Source organism: Chamaea fasciata, unplaced genomic scaffold (genome assembly GCF_029207755.1).
Source record: "Chamaea fasciata isolate MVZ Bird 193981 ecotype frontalis unplaced genomic scaffold, bChaFas1.0.hap1 SCAF_8, whole genome shotgun sequence".
In the NCBI taxonomy this organism is placed as follows: domain Eukaryota; kingdom Metazoa; phylum Chordata; class Aves; order Passeriformes; family Sylviidae; genus Chamaea; species Chamaea fasciata.
The window spans coordinates 1,132,113-1,152,430 of record NW_027094093.1 but is presented as its reverse complement, the minus strand read 5'-3'; the positions used below and the strand labels follow the sequence as shown (position 1 = coordinate 1,152,430).

General features: G+C 48.8%; 1 protein-coding gene across 7 annotated transcripts in view; it reads right to left on the bottom strand.

Moving 5' to 3' along the window:
- The window catches only part of HDAC4 (histone deacetylase 4), a 180,270-nt gene that overhangs the window by 84,077 nt on the left and 75,875 nt on the right, over window positions 1–20,318 (bottom strand). For all 7 annotated transcript variants that reach the window (XM_066189349.1, XM_066189353.1, XM_066189352.1 and 4 more), the window contains one exon: window positions 3,444–3,688. In XM_066189349.1, the coding sequence (XP_066045446.1) occupies window positions 3,444–3,688 (245 nt within the window). The remainder of the gene's footprint in view (window positions 1–3,443; window positions 3,689–20,318) is intronic.

The window sequence follows — 20,318 nt, the reverse complement described above, 5'->3', positions numbered from 1 at the left end:
AGGGACATCTCCCACTAGAGCAGTTTGCTCCAAGCCCCATGCCTCATCATTGTTTTCTTCCTAATTTCCAATCAAAACTTACTGTCTTTCAGTTCAAAGCCATCCCCCCTTCTCATATCTCACTCTCCATGCCTGTGTTTTCTCCTTACTCTCCCACTCCTCCCATGTGCCGAGCTCTGTGTCCATTATAGAGTCCTTCCACAAATATTGTTTAACTCATTTCCTGGCACTCTCCACCTTGCACCATCTTGGGGAATCTGGCACTTTCATGTGAAGGCCAAAACACAATGTCTATAAAAGCAAAGACTGGGACATGCCAGGAAAAGGATCACATGTTCGGGCAGTCATCGCCTTCCCCTCCTGCACTAGGTCAGATGATTAAGACTGAGCTGATGGAAGCGAGTCCAAGCTCTGGAAAAAGCCAAAACTTCAGCTGGGAGCCAAAACTTCAGCTATTCCTTTTCAATAGGAAAAAGTTATCTACTGGGACAGAAAAACAGGCGAGTCCTGCCAGCATTTTCCAGGCCAAACTTCACTCACTGAAGTGTTCCTCACACTCCTGCTTTGTTTGGGGAGTGGGATGGAGGGGTGTTCAACTCTTCTTAGCTCCTGTCAAGTCAGACCAGTTCCTCTGTTCCCACCAACACATCGACAAGAAAAGAAATAAAACAACCCCAAACCACGACTTCTCCTGTACTGGCAAAGGAGTGAACACTGGAAACAAAGGAGCTGTTTGAAAGCTTCACCAGCTGGGAGAGCTGGGGGTGTTCAGCTGGAGAAGAGAAGGCTCCAGGGAGACTTCAGAGCCCCTGCCAGTGCCTAAAGGAGCTCCAGGAGAGATGGAGAGGGATTTGGGACAAAGCCCTGGAGGGACAGGAAACAGGGAATGATTTCCCACTGCCAGAGGGCAGGGATGGATGGGATATTGGGCAGGAATTGTTCCCTGGGAGGGTGGGCAGGCCCTGGCACAGGGTGCCCAGAGAAGCTGTGGCTGCCCCTGGATCCCTGGAACTGTCCAAGGTCAGGTTGGACAAGTCTTGGAGCCACCTGGGACAGAGGAAGGTGTCCCTGTCCATGGCAGGGGGTTGGAATTAGATGATCCTTAGGGTCCTTTCCAACCCAAAGCTTTCAGGGATTCTATGAAATAAATGCTTTGCACTCGTTGATTATAATGGTGGATGCCAGGCTGTAGGGGAAAAAGCCAAACTAACCAATTCTAGACAGTACCAGACACAGAGAATGGAGCAAAATGCAGAAACTCGACCCCCTTCACAGGAGCAGTTTCCAAAGCAATTGTGGGTTTAATTATCACAGAATCACAGAATGGTTTGGGTTGGGAGGGCCCCTAAAGCTCATCCCAATCCCAACCCCTGCCATGGGGTGTTCATGCCTGTGCTCACATGGGATTAAAAAAAAAACAAAAACCAAGTAAATTTCTCCAAAAAGAGCTCTGCATCTTCTCTCAGGACTGTTACTATACCAAACTGCCTAGCTCAAGTGCTTCACTTGCAGAAGATAAATGGGTTTTATTTGCTTTAACATCCCTGCCTTGCTTTTTTCATGAGCTGGGCAGCCCCAAGTCCAAATTTAAAGTTATATATTTTAATTCTCTGGGCAAAATAATCACTTCTCTGCACTCACAGCCACTGGACTCAACACAGTTGGCAGTTCTAAGAGTCACCTAAATGTGGGCTGACTCCTGCACACAGAGACAAGCAGGATGTTTTCCCAGAGAAAATGTACCACAGTCACACACTGGGGTTGGGTTTGGGGGTTATTTTCTTTGTGAGGCATCACAGGGTTTATTTCAATAAGGTGCTGTTTGATTTTTGGTCCCACTGACACACTTACTACACAGAGATCACCTTGCAGGCCACCCTTTGGTACAGGATTATATCATCCCTATTTTAAGGCTCTCATTTAGCCAAGCTAACACACGAGATGAAGAACTTCATTACCTAATGGGCTGGATGCAATGTGGTGTCTCAAAATTAGAGCTCAGCTTCCTCCTTACAGAGATTTTGAGCAGAGTCAGTCAGAGCTTTGACATAAATGAAAGCAAATATGTTCCTCTCACCAGTGTTTCGAGATTGGCCATTAAATGGGAACGAGACTGCCTGATTTTTCATAGACAAATAACTACAAGCACGGGCAATTACAAGGGAATAATGGAAATATTTGTCACAGGAATTCCCCATCCTCCCCCCCCCACGCTAGTGCCCGAGTGCTTGTGACAGCTGTGGGCAAATGTGCAACTACAGAAACGTGGGGATACGTAAACATTCCATACACACACCCAGAGATGCAGACATTGTGCATCCACGTATAAATATATTCACACCCAGGCACCTCCTCACCTCTGCCCTGGCGACAGCACGGTGGACTCACCAAGGCACAGGGGTGTTTGCTGTTAATCCAGCCTCAAACAGGGACACTTCTCACAAAGCCCAGCTCCTCTTTGCACTAAGAAGTCTGTAAATAACACCCCATTAACTTTTAATCCCATCTTCCCCACTCTGACATGCATTTTGTATTGAAATGAAAGTTATATAAGGTTGAATTGAGGTTGCTTTTTAATATTACATTAAGGCTATTTACCATGTGCAGCACTAATCCCCCTTTGAAAAAAGGAGCCCATTAGCAATTCGGAAAGCTTACGTTGCCATAGCAATAGTCCAGCACTGGGAAATATTTATATAATGTCTCATGTTTTCACTCTGCACCAGCCATCTTCCACACCGGACTGCCCACTGACCCTGTCTGGCGTTTCCTCCCTGTCCCACGCAGGGCACGGCACCTGCTCGCTGCCTAACTCTGAAAAATCCGCGTGTGCGCACACCCACCTGCAGGCACTGCCCCTGCATTCCCTATTCCCACAGTCCCACCACGGTCCACATGCTCGGTTTGCAGCTTGTGCTGATGGCAAACATCCGATGAGAAGTCCTTGTGCCACTGCTCCCAAAACGTGTGACCACAGTTACAGGTAAACCTCCTGCTGGGGTCAATTCCACTGAGGCATTTTTTGTGTCCAGGGAAGAGAACGGAGCTGGGAAGGGGCTGAAGCTCCAGGAGCGGCTGAGGGAGCTGGAAAAGGGGCTCAGCCTGGAGAAAAGGAGGCTCAGGGGGGACCTTCCGGCTCTGCACAACTCCCTGACAGGAGGGTCGAGAGCAAGGGACAGGACAAGAGGAAACAGCCTCGAGCTGTGCCAGGGAAAGTTTAGACTGGTATCAGGGAAAATATCTTCCCTGAAATGGTGGCCGGGCATTGGAACAGGTTTCCCATGGCAGTGGTGGAGCCACCACACCTGGAATTGTTCAGAAGGTGTGTAGGATGCAGCGTGGTGGCGCTTTTGGTTGGAATCTCGATGGTTGGAATGGACAATCCTGGCAGGCTTTTCCAATCTCAACAATTCCACAGTCCCCTCGTCCCTGGCCACCCTTACCTTGATGTGCTCGTGCAGCTGCGCCTCGTGCTGCCGGGAGAGCTGCTCGTGCTGCCGCTGGAACTCTGCAATCAGGATCTGCCTCTGGATCTGCTGCTTCTGCTTGAGGGCCAGCAGCTCCTGCTGCAGCTGCTGCTCCCGCAGCGTGGGCTCCGTCACCGGCATGGAGAACTGGTGATCCAGCCGCAGGTCCATGGGCACTGAGCTCTGTGCCACTTGCAAGGGCAGGGCTGTGCTCACGTCAACTGCCGGGGAGAACACAAGAGCAGGGCTGAGTGAATTCCTCATCCAGCAAAGGATGGAGGAGCCATGGTCTGAATCAAGAGCAGCACCATGAAATTCACACCATTCCTTTAGGGGTAGCCAAGAGCTACAGGAATTCAAAGATCAACAAATTTTCCACCAGGCACCACCTCCTAGAAATCTGTGTGTTTGCTACAGGCAAAAGAGCATCACGTGTGCCCCATCTGTGCCTTCCAAACACACACACACACAGACACCTCCATTTTACTCATCCAGCACCACTGGAAATAAGGAGGACAAAGAGTAATCCAAGACTTCATAGAAAGGAATAATCTTGACTTGTGATGGATGAAATGATGGACCGCCCTGGTCAGGAACAGGAGGCTGTCTCTTTAAGAAACTCATGCAGAAAACCACGATGTGTTGTATAATAAATCCCAAACTGATTTGGTTTGGGAGGCACCTCAAAGTCCACCCAGTTCCACCCCTGCCATGGGCAGGGACACTTTCCACTGTCCCAGGCTGCTCCAAACCCCATCCAACCTGGCCTCGGGCACTGCCAGGGATCCAGGGGCAGCCACAGCTGCTCTGCACACCAGTGGCAGGGCCTCCTCACCCTCCCAGGGAACAATTCCTTCCCAATATCCCAACTAACCCTGCTCTCTGGCAGTGGGAAGCCACAACCCCTTTGCAATAACTGAACTCAGCTTGCTTCTCCTAAAAAAAATAACTGCCACCCCTTAAATGACTAAAAATCTTCTAAATTCCACCTGAATGACACTTCTCCCTTTCACAGGTATTCTGTATTTGCAACGTTTGCCCCCTCTCTCTCTCTCCAGGGCAATCCCTCAATAACTCTGCTGAGATTTTTGAATGAACATCAGTTACAGGATAACAAAGGCTAATCCCTCAGAAACTCTGAGCTTCAGTGAAACTGGGAAAAAAAGGTGGGGGGGTTTCTCCATATCCTCTGTCAGGACATTAATCTTACCCATCCCAGGGAGAGAGTTTTCATAGAGTTTTTCCCAAAAAGTCTCATGGAGCAGAGGTCCAGGAGTGTGTTCACCCCTCCCTGCACCCACTAGGCCAGGGAGTGGGAGGAGACTTTCTTTTTTTGATGGAAACGGTTTCAGCAAAAGGTCACATTACTGGAAGTGTTGCTATTTTTCAACCCACAAGTTCTTCCTTCCACTTCCCTACTGTTTTCCTTCCTGTGGCCTTTTCTCCACAGCCCTCTCTCCCCCACAGGACCGGAGTGAGGATTCCTCACTGTGGATTTCTGAGCTATAGCCAGGGATTTCGGGGAGAGCAGCACACTCTGACCCACAGATAACCACTCAAACTCACCTAAACAGTGTGTTTGAGGTCTCTGGGGGGACCTCAGAGCCCCTGCCAGGGCCTAAAGGGGCTCCAGGAGAGCTGGAGAGGGATTTGGGACAAAGCCCATGAGGGACAGGAAACAGGGAATGGCTTCCCACTGCCAGAGGGCAGGGTTGGATGGGACATTGGGAAGGAATTGTTCCCTGGGAGGGTGGGGAGGCCCTGGCACAGGGTGCCCAGAGAAGCTGTGACTGCCCCTGGATCCCTGGAATTATCCAAGGCCAGGTTGGACACTGGGGCTTGGAGCAACCTGGGATGGTGGAGGGTGTCCTTGCCCATGGCAGGGGGTGGAACTGGATGATCTTTAAAGTCCCTTCCAACTCAAAGTATTCTGTTATCCCATGTGCTCTCCTTGTCCTGCTCCCCCACTCCTTGACCCAAGTCCCTCTCCAGTTCCCCTGGAGCCCCTTTAGGCCCTGGAAGGAGCTCCGAGGTCTCCCTGGACCTTTCTCTTCTCCAGGTGAACACGCCCAACCGTCCCAAGCATGCAAAACTCAACCCAGTTTCAGGCAGAAGGAACGCCCTGCTACTTGTGATTGTGCCTTGAGATCCATTCCTCCTACTTCACTCCCCTAAAAAGAGCCTTAAGTCGCCATTGCCTGCTGGAAAACTTGAGAAATTCCCCATTTCCTACCCAAAGGGACTCATCCCCCCACAGCTGCAGGGGTGAGAACCACAATTCCCATTCAGGGCTCCGGCAGAGGCCGCGTCATCCCTGACTCTCAACTATTTCAGGCTCCAAAGAAGCCCCTCTTCGCCCCGCCGGGAGCTGCTGACCCACAGAGCCCTGCCGAGCCCCAGCCAGCCCTCGCCGCTCAATGGACACAGCCCCACAACAAAAACCCGCCTGTGTTCCAGGCAGTGTTTGATGGGACACTCGAAAATTGCTTCTCTAGGTTCTGCCTCGAGAACGCACGAGCACAATCAGAGTTGTGACGTGAGCCAAGGCACAAAGACGACATTCAGGGCTGGCATGAGAAATGCCAAAGCCATGAATTAGGAGACAAGATCCTGATTATGAATAATAAACTATCTCACGGTCTCTCCCTGCTTTTTTTTTTCTTCCCTGTAGGAACAGAAAAACATTAATTTCCCCCCCCCCCCCCCCCCCCCTTGGCATATAGGGAATTATTTTTTCCCCGTGGTGAAGTTAGCCTGATTTAGATTCCATGGTCATGTTACGATGATTTTTATACTAAGTTAGAACGACTCTGCTGGTGTTTCCCTTCCCAAATAAATAAAACATGGCTGTACATCAAAGCCTGCTTGCATGCTGCATGTTAATTAAGACCTAAAGCACTTCAGTCCCCCTTGGTTGCTGATGGAGATTGGAAATTTGACATCTCACAGCTCATTCGTAACACACTGAGGGGAATAACCCAAAACACAGGGAAATGAAGTGACAATCTCTGACCTGAAGGCAAAGTGCACGTCCTACAAGAAGTATTTTATCATGGAATCACAGCATGGATTGCCTTGGAAGGGGCATTAAAGCTTATCCAGTGCCACCCCTGCCATGGACAGGGACACCTCCCACTGTCCTAGGGTGCCCCAAGCCCCAGTGTCCAACCTGGCCTTGAACACTTTCAGGGATCCAGGGACAGCCACAGCTTCTCTGGGAATTCCATCCCAGCCCCTCCCCACCTTCACAGTGAAGGACTTCTTACCTATATCCCATCCACCCCCACCCTCAGGCAGTGGGAAGCCATACCATGCGCCCTGTCCCTCCATCCCTTGTCCCCAGTCCCTCTCCAGCTCTCCTGGAGCTCCTTTAGGCCCTGGAAGGGGCTCTGAGCTCTCCCTGGAGCCTTCCCCTCTCCAGGTGAACGCCCCTAGCCCTCCCAGACTGGCTCCACTGGAAAAATTAAAAACATTTCACATAAAGGCTGTAGATAAGACATTATCAAGGGAGTTTGTATGTCTAGATTCTCCCACACTCCAAAATGGAAAATAACTTCTCCCTAAGTCCCAAGAGTTTTGGAAGGGATTGAGGGAAGGTGACACTAAACCTGTGAATACACTTTTCAATAAAACTACCATCTATAAATGAATTTTCTTCCCCTTCTCTGATACAGCATTTTCATGCTGGTCTTTAAAGGATGGAAATACAGGACTGAGGCCTGAAAACACACTAAAATGTTAAACCAAAAATTTGGTATGAGAGGCACCAAACGAATATTTAAATTCAAACCTTGTTTCAGCATAACCTCTACTAAGGTTAATTTAAAAAATATTCACAGAATCCCAGAACCACAGAGGGGTTTTGTGGGAAGGGACCTTAAAGACCATCACATCCCAGCCCCCTGCCATGGGCAGGGACACTTTCCACTAGACATCAAACTGGAGGTTTTTTATATCAAATGCTGTTGCCAAAATTACTCTTTCCCTTTTTTCTTTTTTCTTTTTCAATCTTCTATTTTTCTTTTTATTGAAATTTAAGCAGCACAGAAAACTGCCTCTCACGTTTGAAATCCAACATCACCTTCAAAGGGAAAGTGCAGGAAATGCTTTCCCTGAGCTCTCTCTCCCTCCGGCACAGAGTGAGTCCCACTGAACACAAACAGCTCTTTCCCAGCTCCTCTTTCTTCAACTATTCCCTTTGGAGAAGGGGGGGAAAAAATCCCATCAACCTCCTCAAACCTGCTGCAAAACCCTGGGGATGAGAGTCTGGTCAAGGCTGAAGGAAGAAAGCAGCTGCCACTCGAGGACACATCCCACCTGCCTGTGACAGAGCTAGCCTAGGAGATTCTCAAAATCCCAAGAAAAGAGCATTCCAGCCTCTTCCAGTGACTCTCCAGTGCCTGGTGCCCTCCCAAATTGCTGCCCACCAGGAATAAGATGCTCCTTGGGCTGGCTGTGGTTGACCCTCTCCCTCCATTTGCAGAGCCCATGGACTCAGCTTCTTCTCCTCTCCCATCCTTTCCGGGCCAAGGCTTTATTCCCAGCTAATGAGTTTGCTTTTTAATTACTGCTGTGCCAGCCATGCCCTCAGGCCAGGCTCTGCCTAGAGCAGCACGTCAGCCTTTGGGCACCCACAAAAAGCAAACACAAAGCCAGAGGATGTGCTTAGTATCCCAAACTCTTGGCTGCTGCCACTGGATCATCCCCATCCCACTGAACCACCCAGCGGGGTGCTGAGGAAGTGTGCGCATGGATCTCCCCCTCTCAGCATTATTTCCAGCTCTTCCATCCCCAGGGAAAAGTGAAAAAATCGTGTGTTTATTCCCTGACTTGATTCCTCAGGGCTGTCCTCAGTGTCCAGCAACAGTTTTGGATTTTTAAATAATTCCCTGTTTTTTGAAAGACATTTAAGCACCAAGTTGCTGCCAGAAGGAATGCCTTGGACACATGGAGAGCGTGACACTGGCTTCGAATCCTCGGAACACCATTCCTACAACCCATCACCCCAAATTTCCCTCAGCTACTGCTGACTCTGAGCACAGCCAAAGGAGCACTTGAGGAGATTTATTCTGGTGGGAAGATGTGTGTCAGTCGAGCATCACTGGATTATTGTGAATTAAATCCATCCCCCCTCCTGGCAGTGGCTGGAGTGCCGGGATCCCCTCTGCCACCCGGCCAACCCAGGGATCCTTTTCCATTGGGGCTCCCACTCCCCAAATTGCCAAAACTCCCCGAAACACTGCGAGACGGTGAGATCAGAGCTATAAATAGCACTGAGCTACTGCAGTATCTGACTGCAGTGCCGGGATAAAAGCAGTGGATTTTGTGGGGAAGTGGAACGAAGCCGCAGCACAGCACCCTCGGAGCTGGCTCCATCTCCAGCACAGCACATGTCCCACACGGAAGGAGAAATTATTAGGAGAGGGGGGAAACAACACATTACCAGCTTCTCTCAATTCTGAATTTTTATTCTCTAGACAAGATTGTGCCAAGCTGGACTAGAGGAACCCCAAACTTGTCCAAGAGCAGCTGGTGGGAACAGATCATGGCAGGACAGCTCCCAGGACACCAACATCCTCTGGAGCACATCCCGAGCATCATGTGGGGGTAGGATGTCCTGCTCCTCTGCGGATCCACACCAAATTAAAGAACTATCACGGATTTATGGAATGGCCTGGGTTGGAAGGAGCCTTAATGATCATCCGGTTCCAAGCCCCTCCTGGGTGGGACAGCAGGAGGAAACAGTTCCTTCTGTTTCACTCAGTTCTTACCTCTGTTACCCTATTTCCAAGGCCCAGGGTCCCAGGGAGGGTATTTTGGGCTGGAATTAGCCAACAAGCTTGAGCATCACAGCCCAGTCGGAGCCAAAGGCAGGTCAGCATCCTGCAGTCCCTGGGAATTTTTGGACAGCCCAGGTGGGTGGCTGCAAAGGCAGCCTGGATCCTGTCTGGGAGTACGAGCTGGGAGTAAACAGCAGCTGAGGTTCCCTACGAGCTCCACGCACGCTGCAGCTCGGCGAGGGCTGGAGTCACTCCCTGCTCGGGGAATCTTTCTTGCTCTGTGAATGGGAACCAAAATTAATCATCCCATCAGCCATGGAAACACGTCGTGAGGCACCACTCCGCAGGCAACAGATGGAGCTTTAAATGTCACTCACTCATTCATCGCAAGGAAACTTCTCCCTGATTACTACCGAGACCTGGAGACATAATAAGGGTGCAGAGATTCTGGGTTTCTACATATCCAGCTTTCCTGAGCCTAATTCCTCTCCTGAACAGACCTCATTAGCATTTATTAGGAACCTACAGAGAAATTTTATTCATGATGATAAGGAAGCCAAAACTTCCAAGAGCAGACCACTTATCCCACTGTCTCCATCTTAAATTTAAAGCATTAAGAAATTTCTCTTCACTTGCCGAAAGTGAAGCTATGTCCACAACGGACAGAAAACAACATTTTCCGGTGTTTGCAAAGAATCCCAGAATGGTTTGGGCTGGAAGGGATCTCGTTCTAACCCCTTCTGCCTCAGAGGAGGACATCAGAGTTTCGAAAATTATAAACTCCCATGGATAAATATCCAGGGGTATTTCCTTAATGAGAATATGGAGAGTTCAAGGCCAGCACCAAATCCTTGAAGGCACAGGCGTCTCCAACAGAGATGTCTCCAACAGATGAGCCTGTGCAGGACAGAGCAGCTCCAAAGGGAGACACTCCAGTTTCTCCACCTCCTTTTCAACCATTATCCTGCTTTATCTCCTTGCTGGTTTCATCAGTGACATCTCTAACAAATGAGTGTCTCAGACAGAGCCAGAGTTTTCTGTGAAATTAAAGATAATGGAATGAAAGGAGTTGGCTTGGACTATTCCTCATTTCAAACTTCACACAATTGTGGGAAACCTTTCCTTGCACCAAGTGGATAAGCAAAACCCACTTGAGTTTCCATTGGAAAAAAAAAATCTTAATAAATAATAAAATGGAAAACAATAAAAATAAATGTACAGCTATTCTTAAAAGTCTTGGGAAGCTGTGGCTGCCCCTGGATCCCTGGAAGTGTCCAAGGCCAGGCTGGACAGGGCATGGAGCAACCTGGGATAGTGGAAGGTGTCCCTGCCCATGGAAGGGGGTGGGACTGGATGATGTTTAAAGTTCCTTTCAACCCAAATCATTCCAGGATTCTGTGATTCCTGGGAATGTAATTTCACCTGCCTCTTTGCTTCAGGCATTACCCAGCAACTGAACCTCTTTGATCCATCTATCTTGCTTTCAGAACAGGAAACTTCTCCCCTCAGCAGAACCCCAGGACAAAGAGCGGAGTTGAAAGAAGCCCAGCTGCACTTCTGCAGAGCCAAACCCACGTGGATTTCTCACGTGCTTCTCTCTAATCTCACTCTGAGCTTCCTTCAAGGGAAAATGACACTTTGGAGAAGAGAATTAAACATGGAAGAGATGGAGCAGGAGCCAGAAAGTCTCATCCTGAGATTACACATGAAAAACTTCCCACAAGAAAACAATAATCCACCTGGTTGGGTCAGCATGGGGGAGCTGAGGGATTCCCAGTGAAGGCGGGGGTAGACCAACATCTGGACATTCCCACTGGTCCTCTGAAGTTTTCCCTGGAGCCACCCAAGGGGTGAATTGTCCAATGGTAGGAATAAAGCCACCTGATGAGCTGGTGGCACAGCATGGTTTTGGTTCTAAAGCCCATCCCATTCCATCTTGCCATGGGCAGGGACACTTCCCACTCTCCCAAGCTGCTCCAAGCCCCATCCAGCCTGGCCTGGGACACTTCCAGGGATCCAGGGGCAGCCACAGCTGCTCTGTGCACCTGTGCCAGGGCCTCCCCACCCTCCCAGGGAACAATTCCTTCCCAATAAGCCACCCAACCCTTCCCTCCTTCAGCTTAAGGCCACTATGTCAAAAGAGAAGGTGAAACAAAATTCTGAGGAATTACCTGTCCCACTGTATTTCAAACAGCAAATAAATGGTTATTACTAGCAGGAGAGTGAGTTCGCTTCTGTCACCAGCCAAGGGACTCCCACCTGTCCAACAAGCCCCAAAACGTGCAACAGCATCTCCTCCATCATGACAGAAATGAAGCAGCAAAAGGAACAGCTAAACAGCAAATTGTAATAGGAATGCTCTTCCATAGCTCTTGAGAACTCATAGATTGCTCAAAGGCTGCAGCTTTGAGCAGAAATCCAGACCATGGTGGAAGAGAAGCCCATCCAAATGGGCAAGTAGCCCACAGCTTCCTGTGGCCCCTCTGGAAGGGCTTTACTTCCAAATAATGGATATGCTCAGGTATCAGCTGCGTTAGGACCGGGATGCTACTTTCCGTCCATTCAATACCATGAAGATGCCCATTAAAACACAAAAAACCCCTCTTTTAAGAGAGTGTCAAATACTGGCAGTTTCCTAGAGAAATTCAAGTAATCTCAACCCATTCAAACCCCTGGACAGCAAAGAGAAATGGCACTAAAGCACCTTTTCATGCTGGCAGAACAGGCGGGGATTGCCTTCCTGGATGCACACGCCAAAACACATACCTGAGCTAAGATTTTTCTTAAAAAACAGACATTTTCCATTTTCTCCCCCCCAAGAACCATCAGATGAACTGAACACATTAAAACCCAGAAGCCTGCTACCCAAATCCTAAAGGACAAGGGCAGCTGTTCCCTGCATTCCCCATGCCAGCACTGATCTGTGCATGACAAGGATTCCCCACGTCACGGATGGCTCTCTTCAAAGTCAGCTTTCTCTTGGCATTTATGCCCAAACCACTGACACCAGGTGGCCTTTTAGACACGGCACAAAAACTCAGTGCTGCTTCTGCTGAAAATCAGCCCAGCCTGTGGCATTTTCCTTCAGCACAGGCAGCCAGGTGCTGCTCCTCAAACAGAGCCAGAGCCACACAGGAGTCAGCTTGAAGGTGAGTCTTACAACAACACAACAGGTTAAATCCAGGTGTGGTTGTAGAGAGTTTTAGATATTTCTCACAAGGAATCTCACTGGGATTCTCCATCTCTACCCTGCTCTGGTGAGAGCCCACCTGCAGAGCGGCTTCCAGATCTGGTAGTCCCAGCATAAGAAGGATGTGAAGTTGCTGGAACAAGTCCAGAGGGTGCCAAAGGATGGAGCCCCTCTGCTCTGGAGCCAGGCTGGAAGAACTGGGGGTGCTCACATGGAGAGGATAACGCTCCAGAGAGACCTCGGAGCCCCTTCCAGAGCAGGAGAGGGACTTGGGACAAGGGATGGAGGGACAGGACAAGGAGGAATGGCTTCCCACTGCCAGAGAGCAGGGTTAGATGGGATATGGGGAAGGAATTCTTGGCTGGGGGCTGTTGAGGTCCTGGCACAGGGTGCCCAGAGAAGCTGTGGTTGTCCCTAGACCCCTGGAAGTGTCCCAGGCCAGGTTGGACACTGGGGCTTGGAGCAGCCTGGGACAGTGGAAGGTGTTCCTGTCCGTGGCAGAGGGTGGAACTGGAAGGTCTTTAAGGTCCTTTCCAACCAAACCATTCTGGGATTCTCTGAATGCTGTTTTTCAACTCATTTTAAACTTGCCTTCCTAAGGAATTAACACCTCTATGAATGAACAAAGAGAACATCTTAATAACGTCCCTGGAAGCTTCTAGACTGAAACCTCCCGTTTCTTTTATTAAAAGCTCTGAGTTGGGTGGTTGCCTGCTGAGCATGGTAAGCAGCTTCCCAAACCACAATACACCTACACGGTATCTACTACAACCACAGCAAGAGGAGAGCGAGTCCTCCCTCAGAAATTCTGATAAATTTTGGATTATCTTGCTTAAAAATGCCACTTCAGCTGCCAAACTTGGACCTAATACAGGGTTTAGGGATTCTGGCAAATAAAATGGTGTCTGCTTCTTTCAGTGGGAGGCTACAACTCTGCTCCAGTTACGTTGAGGCACCAAACTTCCCTGCCAAGGAGTCGACTGCAGCCTGATCCTTCCACAAAAAGAAACAGGATGCTGTGAGAAGCCCGAAGGTGAGAGACATAAAATATCTATATAAGGATGGAGCTCCCATACGTACCCAAAATAACGGTGACTCACTTTTCAGAGCACTGGGAAAAGATAAAGGGCTTGGGGAAGGAGCTGAAGAGGGTTCAGGGATTCAGCTGAGCGAAGCTAAGGAGGATCCCACGGACAAAAGGCACTGGGAAAGTTGGAAGGAAAAGATAAAAAATACATCCAGGCAGCAACTGAAGAACAGCTGCAGGAGGCCATCTGAAGAGGAAGGCTTTTAACAGCAAGTCTGAGGAGGTTAAATCTGACTCAGTGGTATCTGGAGGCAAGCAGAGATGGCAATGTCTTATCTGTTGCCTCCCTGAAGTACTACACACCGTGGATATTAGCAATAAACGATGGAAATGGCACATCCAGGTTCGCTTCAACATTCCTGACCGAGACACTGTGTAAAGAAGCTCCAAAGAATACAGATGATCACGACCAAAACCTTCTTTAGGTACAACTCTCGCTTGACACCAACACACAGCTAATCCCTTCTCCGCCAAGCAAGCCACATCTTACATTAACCGTATTTGACTTTCAGGCCACTTTACTGAAGCTCTGTGCTCTGCAGGGTCATCCCTCAAGTTTAGGAGCCCATTCCTCCAAAAGACTACAGAAACAAGCCATCCTTCCAGGGAAAGCCAGACCAGCTGAAACAGTCGTAGATCAGAACACTGTGAGTGAAAATGCTGCCCCGGAGCAGCTGTGGCTGCCCCATCCCTGGCAGTGTCCAAGGCTGGATGGGGCTTGTCCCACGGGCAGGGGACACCTTGCACTAGCCCGGGTTGCTCTATCCATATTTCCCATGTGAATCCCAGACTATGCATCTCCCAACGTTCCAGCAGCCCACAGGACGTGATGCCTACAAAAGCCCCTCTGCTCTCCCAGCTGATCAGCCCAAGGAGGCAGCACAGGGAACAGCATTTCCAAAATGCCATTATTACCATTTTTTTGCATATAGAAAGGCCTGCAAAGAGATGGATTCGTGCACACGCTTGTGTCAGACCACCCCTCTTAACGAGGGAGATAACGAGCCAAAATTCTAAGGGCGTTAAATCCTGCGTCAGTGTTTCCATCTCAAAATGAAGCTGCCTTAAATCACCGCAGCCTAATCCTCCCGTGATTTTGCCTGTTTTCGTTTCCACGTTTCCACTTCACAGCCGATTTGCCTCAAGTTTGCTTCACTCAGGGCAGCGGCCTTGAACTGCAGAGCCCTGCCTTGGCTGGGACCGTGAGACAGCACCAGCTCCTGGCCACGGATCCCAAGCCCTGGAGATTTCATAAGGACTTCACCGTCCGTGCACGAGGTGCTCGGGGTCCAGAAGTGATGCTTGAAAAATGAGGAAGGGATGAAGCTGCAGGAGCTGGATATCGAGGGGCTGTAGCATGTTCACGGAAGGGAACAGAGCTGGGGAAGGGCCTGGAGCACCGGAAGAGGCTGAGGGAGCTGGAAAAGGGGCTCAGCCTGGAGAAAAGGAGACTCAGGGGGGACCTTGGGGCTCTGCACAGCTCCCTGCCAGGAGAGGACAGCCAGGGGGGATCGGGCTCTGCTCCCAGGGAGCAAGGACAGGAGGAGAAGGGAACGGCCTCAGCCTTGGCCAGGGGAGGAATTAGGAGAACTTTCTTCCCTGAAATGGTAGTCAGGCCTTGGAATGGGCTGCCCAGGGGAATGGTGGAGCCACCACACCTGGAAGTGCTCAAAAACCACGTGGATGCGGCACCTGGGACATGGTTTCTAGGTGGCAGTGCTGGGGGAACAGTTGGACTCAGGAGGTCTTTTCCAGTTTTAGTGATTCCATGATTCTGTCCTACGTGAGGATGGATCCATGAAGGATTAACAGAAAGGAAGACGGCAAATTTTCAGAGGAAAACAACACAAACTGTCCAGACCACTGCTCTTGGCCACAAGACACTGAGATGTTCACATCAGCAGAGGCAGTTTAACTTGATTTACAGATCCAATAGAGCCAGACAAACCTGAGCAAACCAAGTCCCAAGGAGGAAGAAACAAGAGGCGGAAGCACATTACAGTCAGTTTGATCACCAGCGTGTATTTTAGAGGATGAAAAATTCATTCCCGACCTTACGCAAACTTTGACTTTCCCGTACGATCATCACTCTGTCAGAAATGCCATCTCGGTATTTTTAGGTGACAGTACATTTGTTTGTACTGTACATTTCTGGTGAGAAAACTTGTTATGTTTTGTAGGTCACTTGGTTTTACCATCTGCCTTGATTTCTGCTCAAGGGAAGTGTTGTTTCTGAAATCCTTGGTATCGTACACAAACTGGGAGATGTCGGAACCAGCAGCAGCTTGATTCTGCATCATCCCGGTGGAAATGTAGAATACTCCTGGATAACGGGAAAAGGGCTCAGCAAAAGCTTGGGGAGGTCAGTGGGAAGCCATTTCCCCTTGTCCTGTCACTCAGTGTCCTTTTAAAAAGTCGCTCTCCAGCTCTCCTGCAGGCCCAAAAGTTTGGCAGTATTCTACAATAATCTTAATAAAAAATAAAAAAGACACAAAGCTTATTAGTAAACGAAACCTGAGGTGGGAGAGATCCTTCACTGCGAGGCCTCTCCTCCCACTGCCAGCCCATCTCAGATGCCTGAAGGAGCTTTACTACGCTGACAGTGACAAAATAAAGCACTGTGACAACTAGCTGATCCTTGGGAAGGCAAACACAAAATTACTCAGTCAGGTCTTGGAATTTTATAGTGGATTTGTCCTTGTTTTGATCATAATCTCACAAGTGATGCCAGCAGCAAACCCATCTGGCGCATGTAAGACTAAATATCTGCTGCTCGCGGAGATCAGCGTCTCAAAATTAGCATTTGTGCTGAGATCTGGTTTGCAGTGGCTTAAAGGACAAACAAGTTCAGCTTCCTGCAAAATGCTGCACTCCTTCAGGCAGCTTTGCCCAGGGGGTCTAAATCTGTTTACAGGTAAAGGAGAACCTGGAGTGATGGGCTGCAAAGAATCATGGAATGGTCTGGGCTGGAAAGGAAACCTGCCCTTAATGCCTGCCATACTCACCCAGAGAGGCACAGCTCAGGACTTCGGATGTAAAGCAGCATTCGGGCAGAGAGCGGGAGTTAATATTTAATTCCAAGGTGTAAATAGCACCCTGCGTTATGTAACAGCTCCTCCGAAGCTGAAATTCTCATCCTGTGCAAGAACTTCTTTTGTGGGATAAAGAGTAAAGCACATTCTAAACTGCACAAAAACTTGATATCCACCATGCTCCAGGACTGTCTGAAACCCCTGTTAAAGCTGCTTTGAAAGGACTAGAATTTGTCTTAATATTATGGTGATTTTAAAATCACCTGTAATTCTTATTCATCTATCACCTCATGCACCTCACTTAGTAATTTTTCTCTTGTATAACAGAACTGTGATGCACCAGCACCCTGACCAGCAGCAGCAACTTTGTTAGAACACATAGCCAAATCTCTGCACTGAAGCCCAAATTATTTAAAAATAATAATAAAGAAATACTGCAATTAAAAAACAAAGCAACAAGGAAAAGTATACACTGCTAAGCCTGGGAGAAACAGTGCAAAACCCCCTTTTGCTTGGCAGAAAGTCTATGAATATTTGAGCATATGAGTATTTACAAGCTGTAGGAATTTGGTGGGGTTTGGTGATGTACAGAGAAAAGATGCCAAGTAACTGCATTTTCTCTTTCTCTGCTGCAACGAGCCTTTCTCAACCCAGCAAACAGCAGCACAACCCCAAAGCTCCCCCTGTGTGCTGAGGAACACAATTTCTGCTGAAACTGAAGAGAAATCTGAGTTTATCCAACAAATACGGGGGGTTTGGGATATGAGTAAACCCCACGTTATTGACCCTGACAGTGTACAGCTGGTACCCGTGAGCGAATATTTGGGAAAGGGAAGGGGGAATGGTGTCTTGAATGACTGAAATCCACTTGAGGGTGGATGAATGCACGTGTTCCCAAATCAAGAAGTGCCAGTTTTGGTGGTGGTTCTCTCTGTTGCAGTGATGGAGGTGGAAGGGCTCCTTACAGACACACTGCGTGTTTGGCTGCACATGGAACCAGATGAAGTTTCCTGGCTGCTCACCCAGGACACCTGATACTCGTGTCAACACAACCAGTACCTTCCCTGCCATGTCATTCCCATCCCTTATCAGCGTGGGGACACGGCCAGATCATGTATCCGGAGTTGAAACAAAAATTAAACCTTCCCCTGTGCTGCCACCCCGCAAAGGAAACTCCAGAGAATTCTAGAATTTCCTTCTCTGCAATTTTAAGGATTGCCCCACGCCAGCATGGGGTCACCAAGGTAAAGTCCTCAAATTCCCAAAAGGGATTTTTTTTTTTTTTTAATCTATTTACTTATTTTTTAGTGACAGCCTTTCCTTCTGCCTTTTCCACAGAGTTATCTCCTAACCCACCGGTTCCAACGGGCTTTGAACTCCTGAGGCTTTAGAGACTTTGTTACAGGCACAGTCAGGGATGGGGGAGAGGGATCCGAGTTTTTGCTGAGCACTAATTCAAGACATGATAAATCCCTGGGAGACGGATTATACAAGTGCAATACAAATATATACACATATATATACATATGTAAGTATATACAAATCCCTGTATCGGGGATTTACGTGGAACGCGAAAGGAATTGCTTTTTTTCCGCCTATAAAAACGTTTGATACCTCCAAACATGGTATCGAACGTTTGATTAACAGTGGTTAGGGGTATTTTCTTGATAATATTCCAGTGGTACTTTGCCAGCACAACATTTGGTCGAAGGTCAGGCCTGGTGTTTCCCACCAGGAAAAGCTGGCAGCTTTTCAGACCCCATAGACTATCAAAGGGAGGACAGGGGGACAAGGAGCCGTTCCCTGTGGAACATCTGAGCTGGCTTTGAAGCCCAAAACATGGTTGGTGAGGTCAAATGCCCTCACACATGTAATTTCACTGGAGTGGCAAGCTGGACACCACGGTCAGGCTGAGTTCCAGGGACAGAGCTGGGAGCGGCTCCCAAGATCCTGCTCTAGCCCCACTATAAAGCCACTAAGCGTAACGAGGGTCAGGGTTAGATGGGATATTGAGGAGAACTTCTCCCCTGTGAGGGTGGGGAGGGGCTGGGCTGGAATTCCCAGAGAAGCCATGGCTGCTCCAGGATCCCTGGAAAGTGTGCCAGGCCAGGTTGGGCATTGGGGCTTGGAGCACCCTGGGATAGTGGAAGGTGTCCCTGCCCATGGCAGGGGTAGGATGAGACGAGCCTTGAGATCCCTCCCAACCCAAAGAATCCTGGGATTCTGTGATTTCTGAGCGTTTGGAGGTACCCAGCCAATGTGCTGCTGGACCCCCAGGCTCAGCCAGCCACGTTGGTGAGGGGAGCCTGTCCGACTGCGGCAGCATATCGTGGGAAGGGAATTCCTGCCGTGCTCTGAGCTGAGTTTTACCAGCAAAACTCTGCTGCTCAGCTCAGCAAAACCCCTCGGATCCACCCTGGGCTGAGGCAGACAGGGCAGGCCTAATGCCACCCTAAGAAAGGTCCCATTTAAGTGACAGGCACAGCAGCTCCCAGGATTACTGGGGACGGGCGGGAGTTGGCTGCAGTAACTTTCCCCTCTCAGTGCGTCACAAACACCTTCCCAAACCTGCAGCGCTCGTCTCAGCTCCTTCTGCCGGCAGAAAACAAACAGAGAACCCCACTGCTTGTCAGAGCAGGGTTTCAGAAACAGGGGGACCAAATCCCACCCGCGCCTGGCCAGAGCTGTATCATCAGAGACCCAGCACACCCTGGGCAAATGCATCCAACTCTGCCCCATGAGTATTTTTAAAAATACATTATTACAACTGCTTCATCTGTTTTTTGAAAGGAAATTGTAGTAGTTTACTTAATGTGAGAAACAATTTGCACAGAGGCGGTAGATGACTGTCCTCAGTGAAAGTAAAGAGCTTGCCACAAGTCATTTAAGCAGGACAATTTAGGATCTTCAAGAGATCCATTAAAATCGTGACAGTGTAACTGTCTACAAGCAGGATTATATATGGGTCAAAAAGGGCAAGTTTTGACCTAAATTTCACTGTTTGGTCATTAAGTGCAACTTGGAGAAGTCCTATAGTAGCTTGGGAGTTCCTCTCTCCAATGGAAAAGATCATTGCATTTCATCAGAAACTTTTTTTTTAAAAATTCAATGTACACAATTCACTGGCAAGAACTGTCAGATCTTCAAAAAGATACCTAGGAAAAATATCATCAAAACATGCAGTACATTTACTCTACGTATTACAACTGCAGTTCCAAATCAGTGATTCCAAAGCCTTTCATTAGATCATAAAAACTTCAGGGCAGCTTATAATGAAATCTCTAATCAAATATGAATGAATCATCTGATATGACACAATTCCTTGAATGAGAAACAGATGGAAAAGTAGTGATGATTAAGTGGTTTGGATCACAAGATATTAGTTAAGCCAAACGAGGAGATACTTAATCACAGAATCATGGAATGGTCTGGGTTTGAAGGGACCCTAAAGCCCATCCCATCCCACCCCTGCCATGGGCAGGGACACCTTCCACTAGCCCAGGACGCTCCAAGCCCCATCCAGCCCGGCCTTGGACACTTCCAGGGATCCAGGGGCAGCCACAGCTTCCCTGGGCAACAAGGAACGGTCTCTTTAATGAACCATCAGCAATTCCCCAGAGAAGCATCTGGAGACTGCTGCTGTATTTTAGGCATCGCTGCACAAAACATTCACCTGATATTCCCTTCACTGCCCAAAGACAAAGCAGAGCCAAATATAGCCATGAAAATCAATATACACCAGGGAAGAGCCTCCAGGACCTG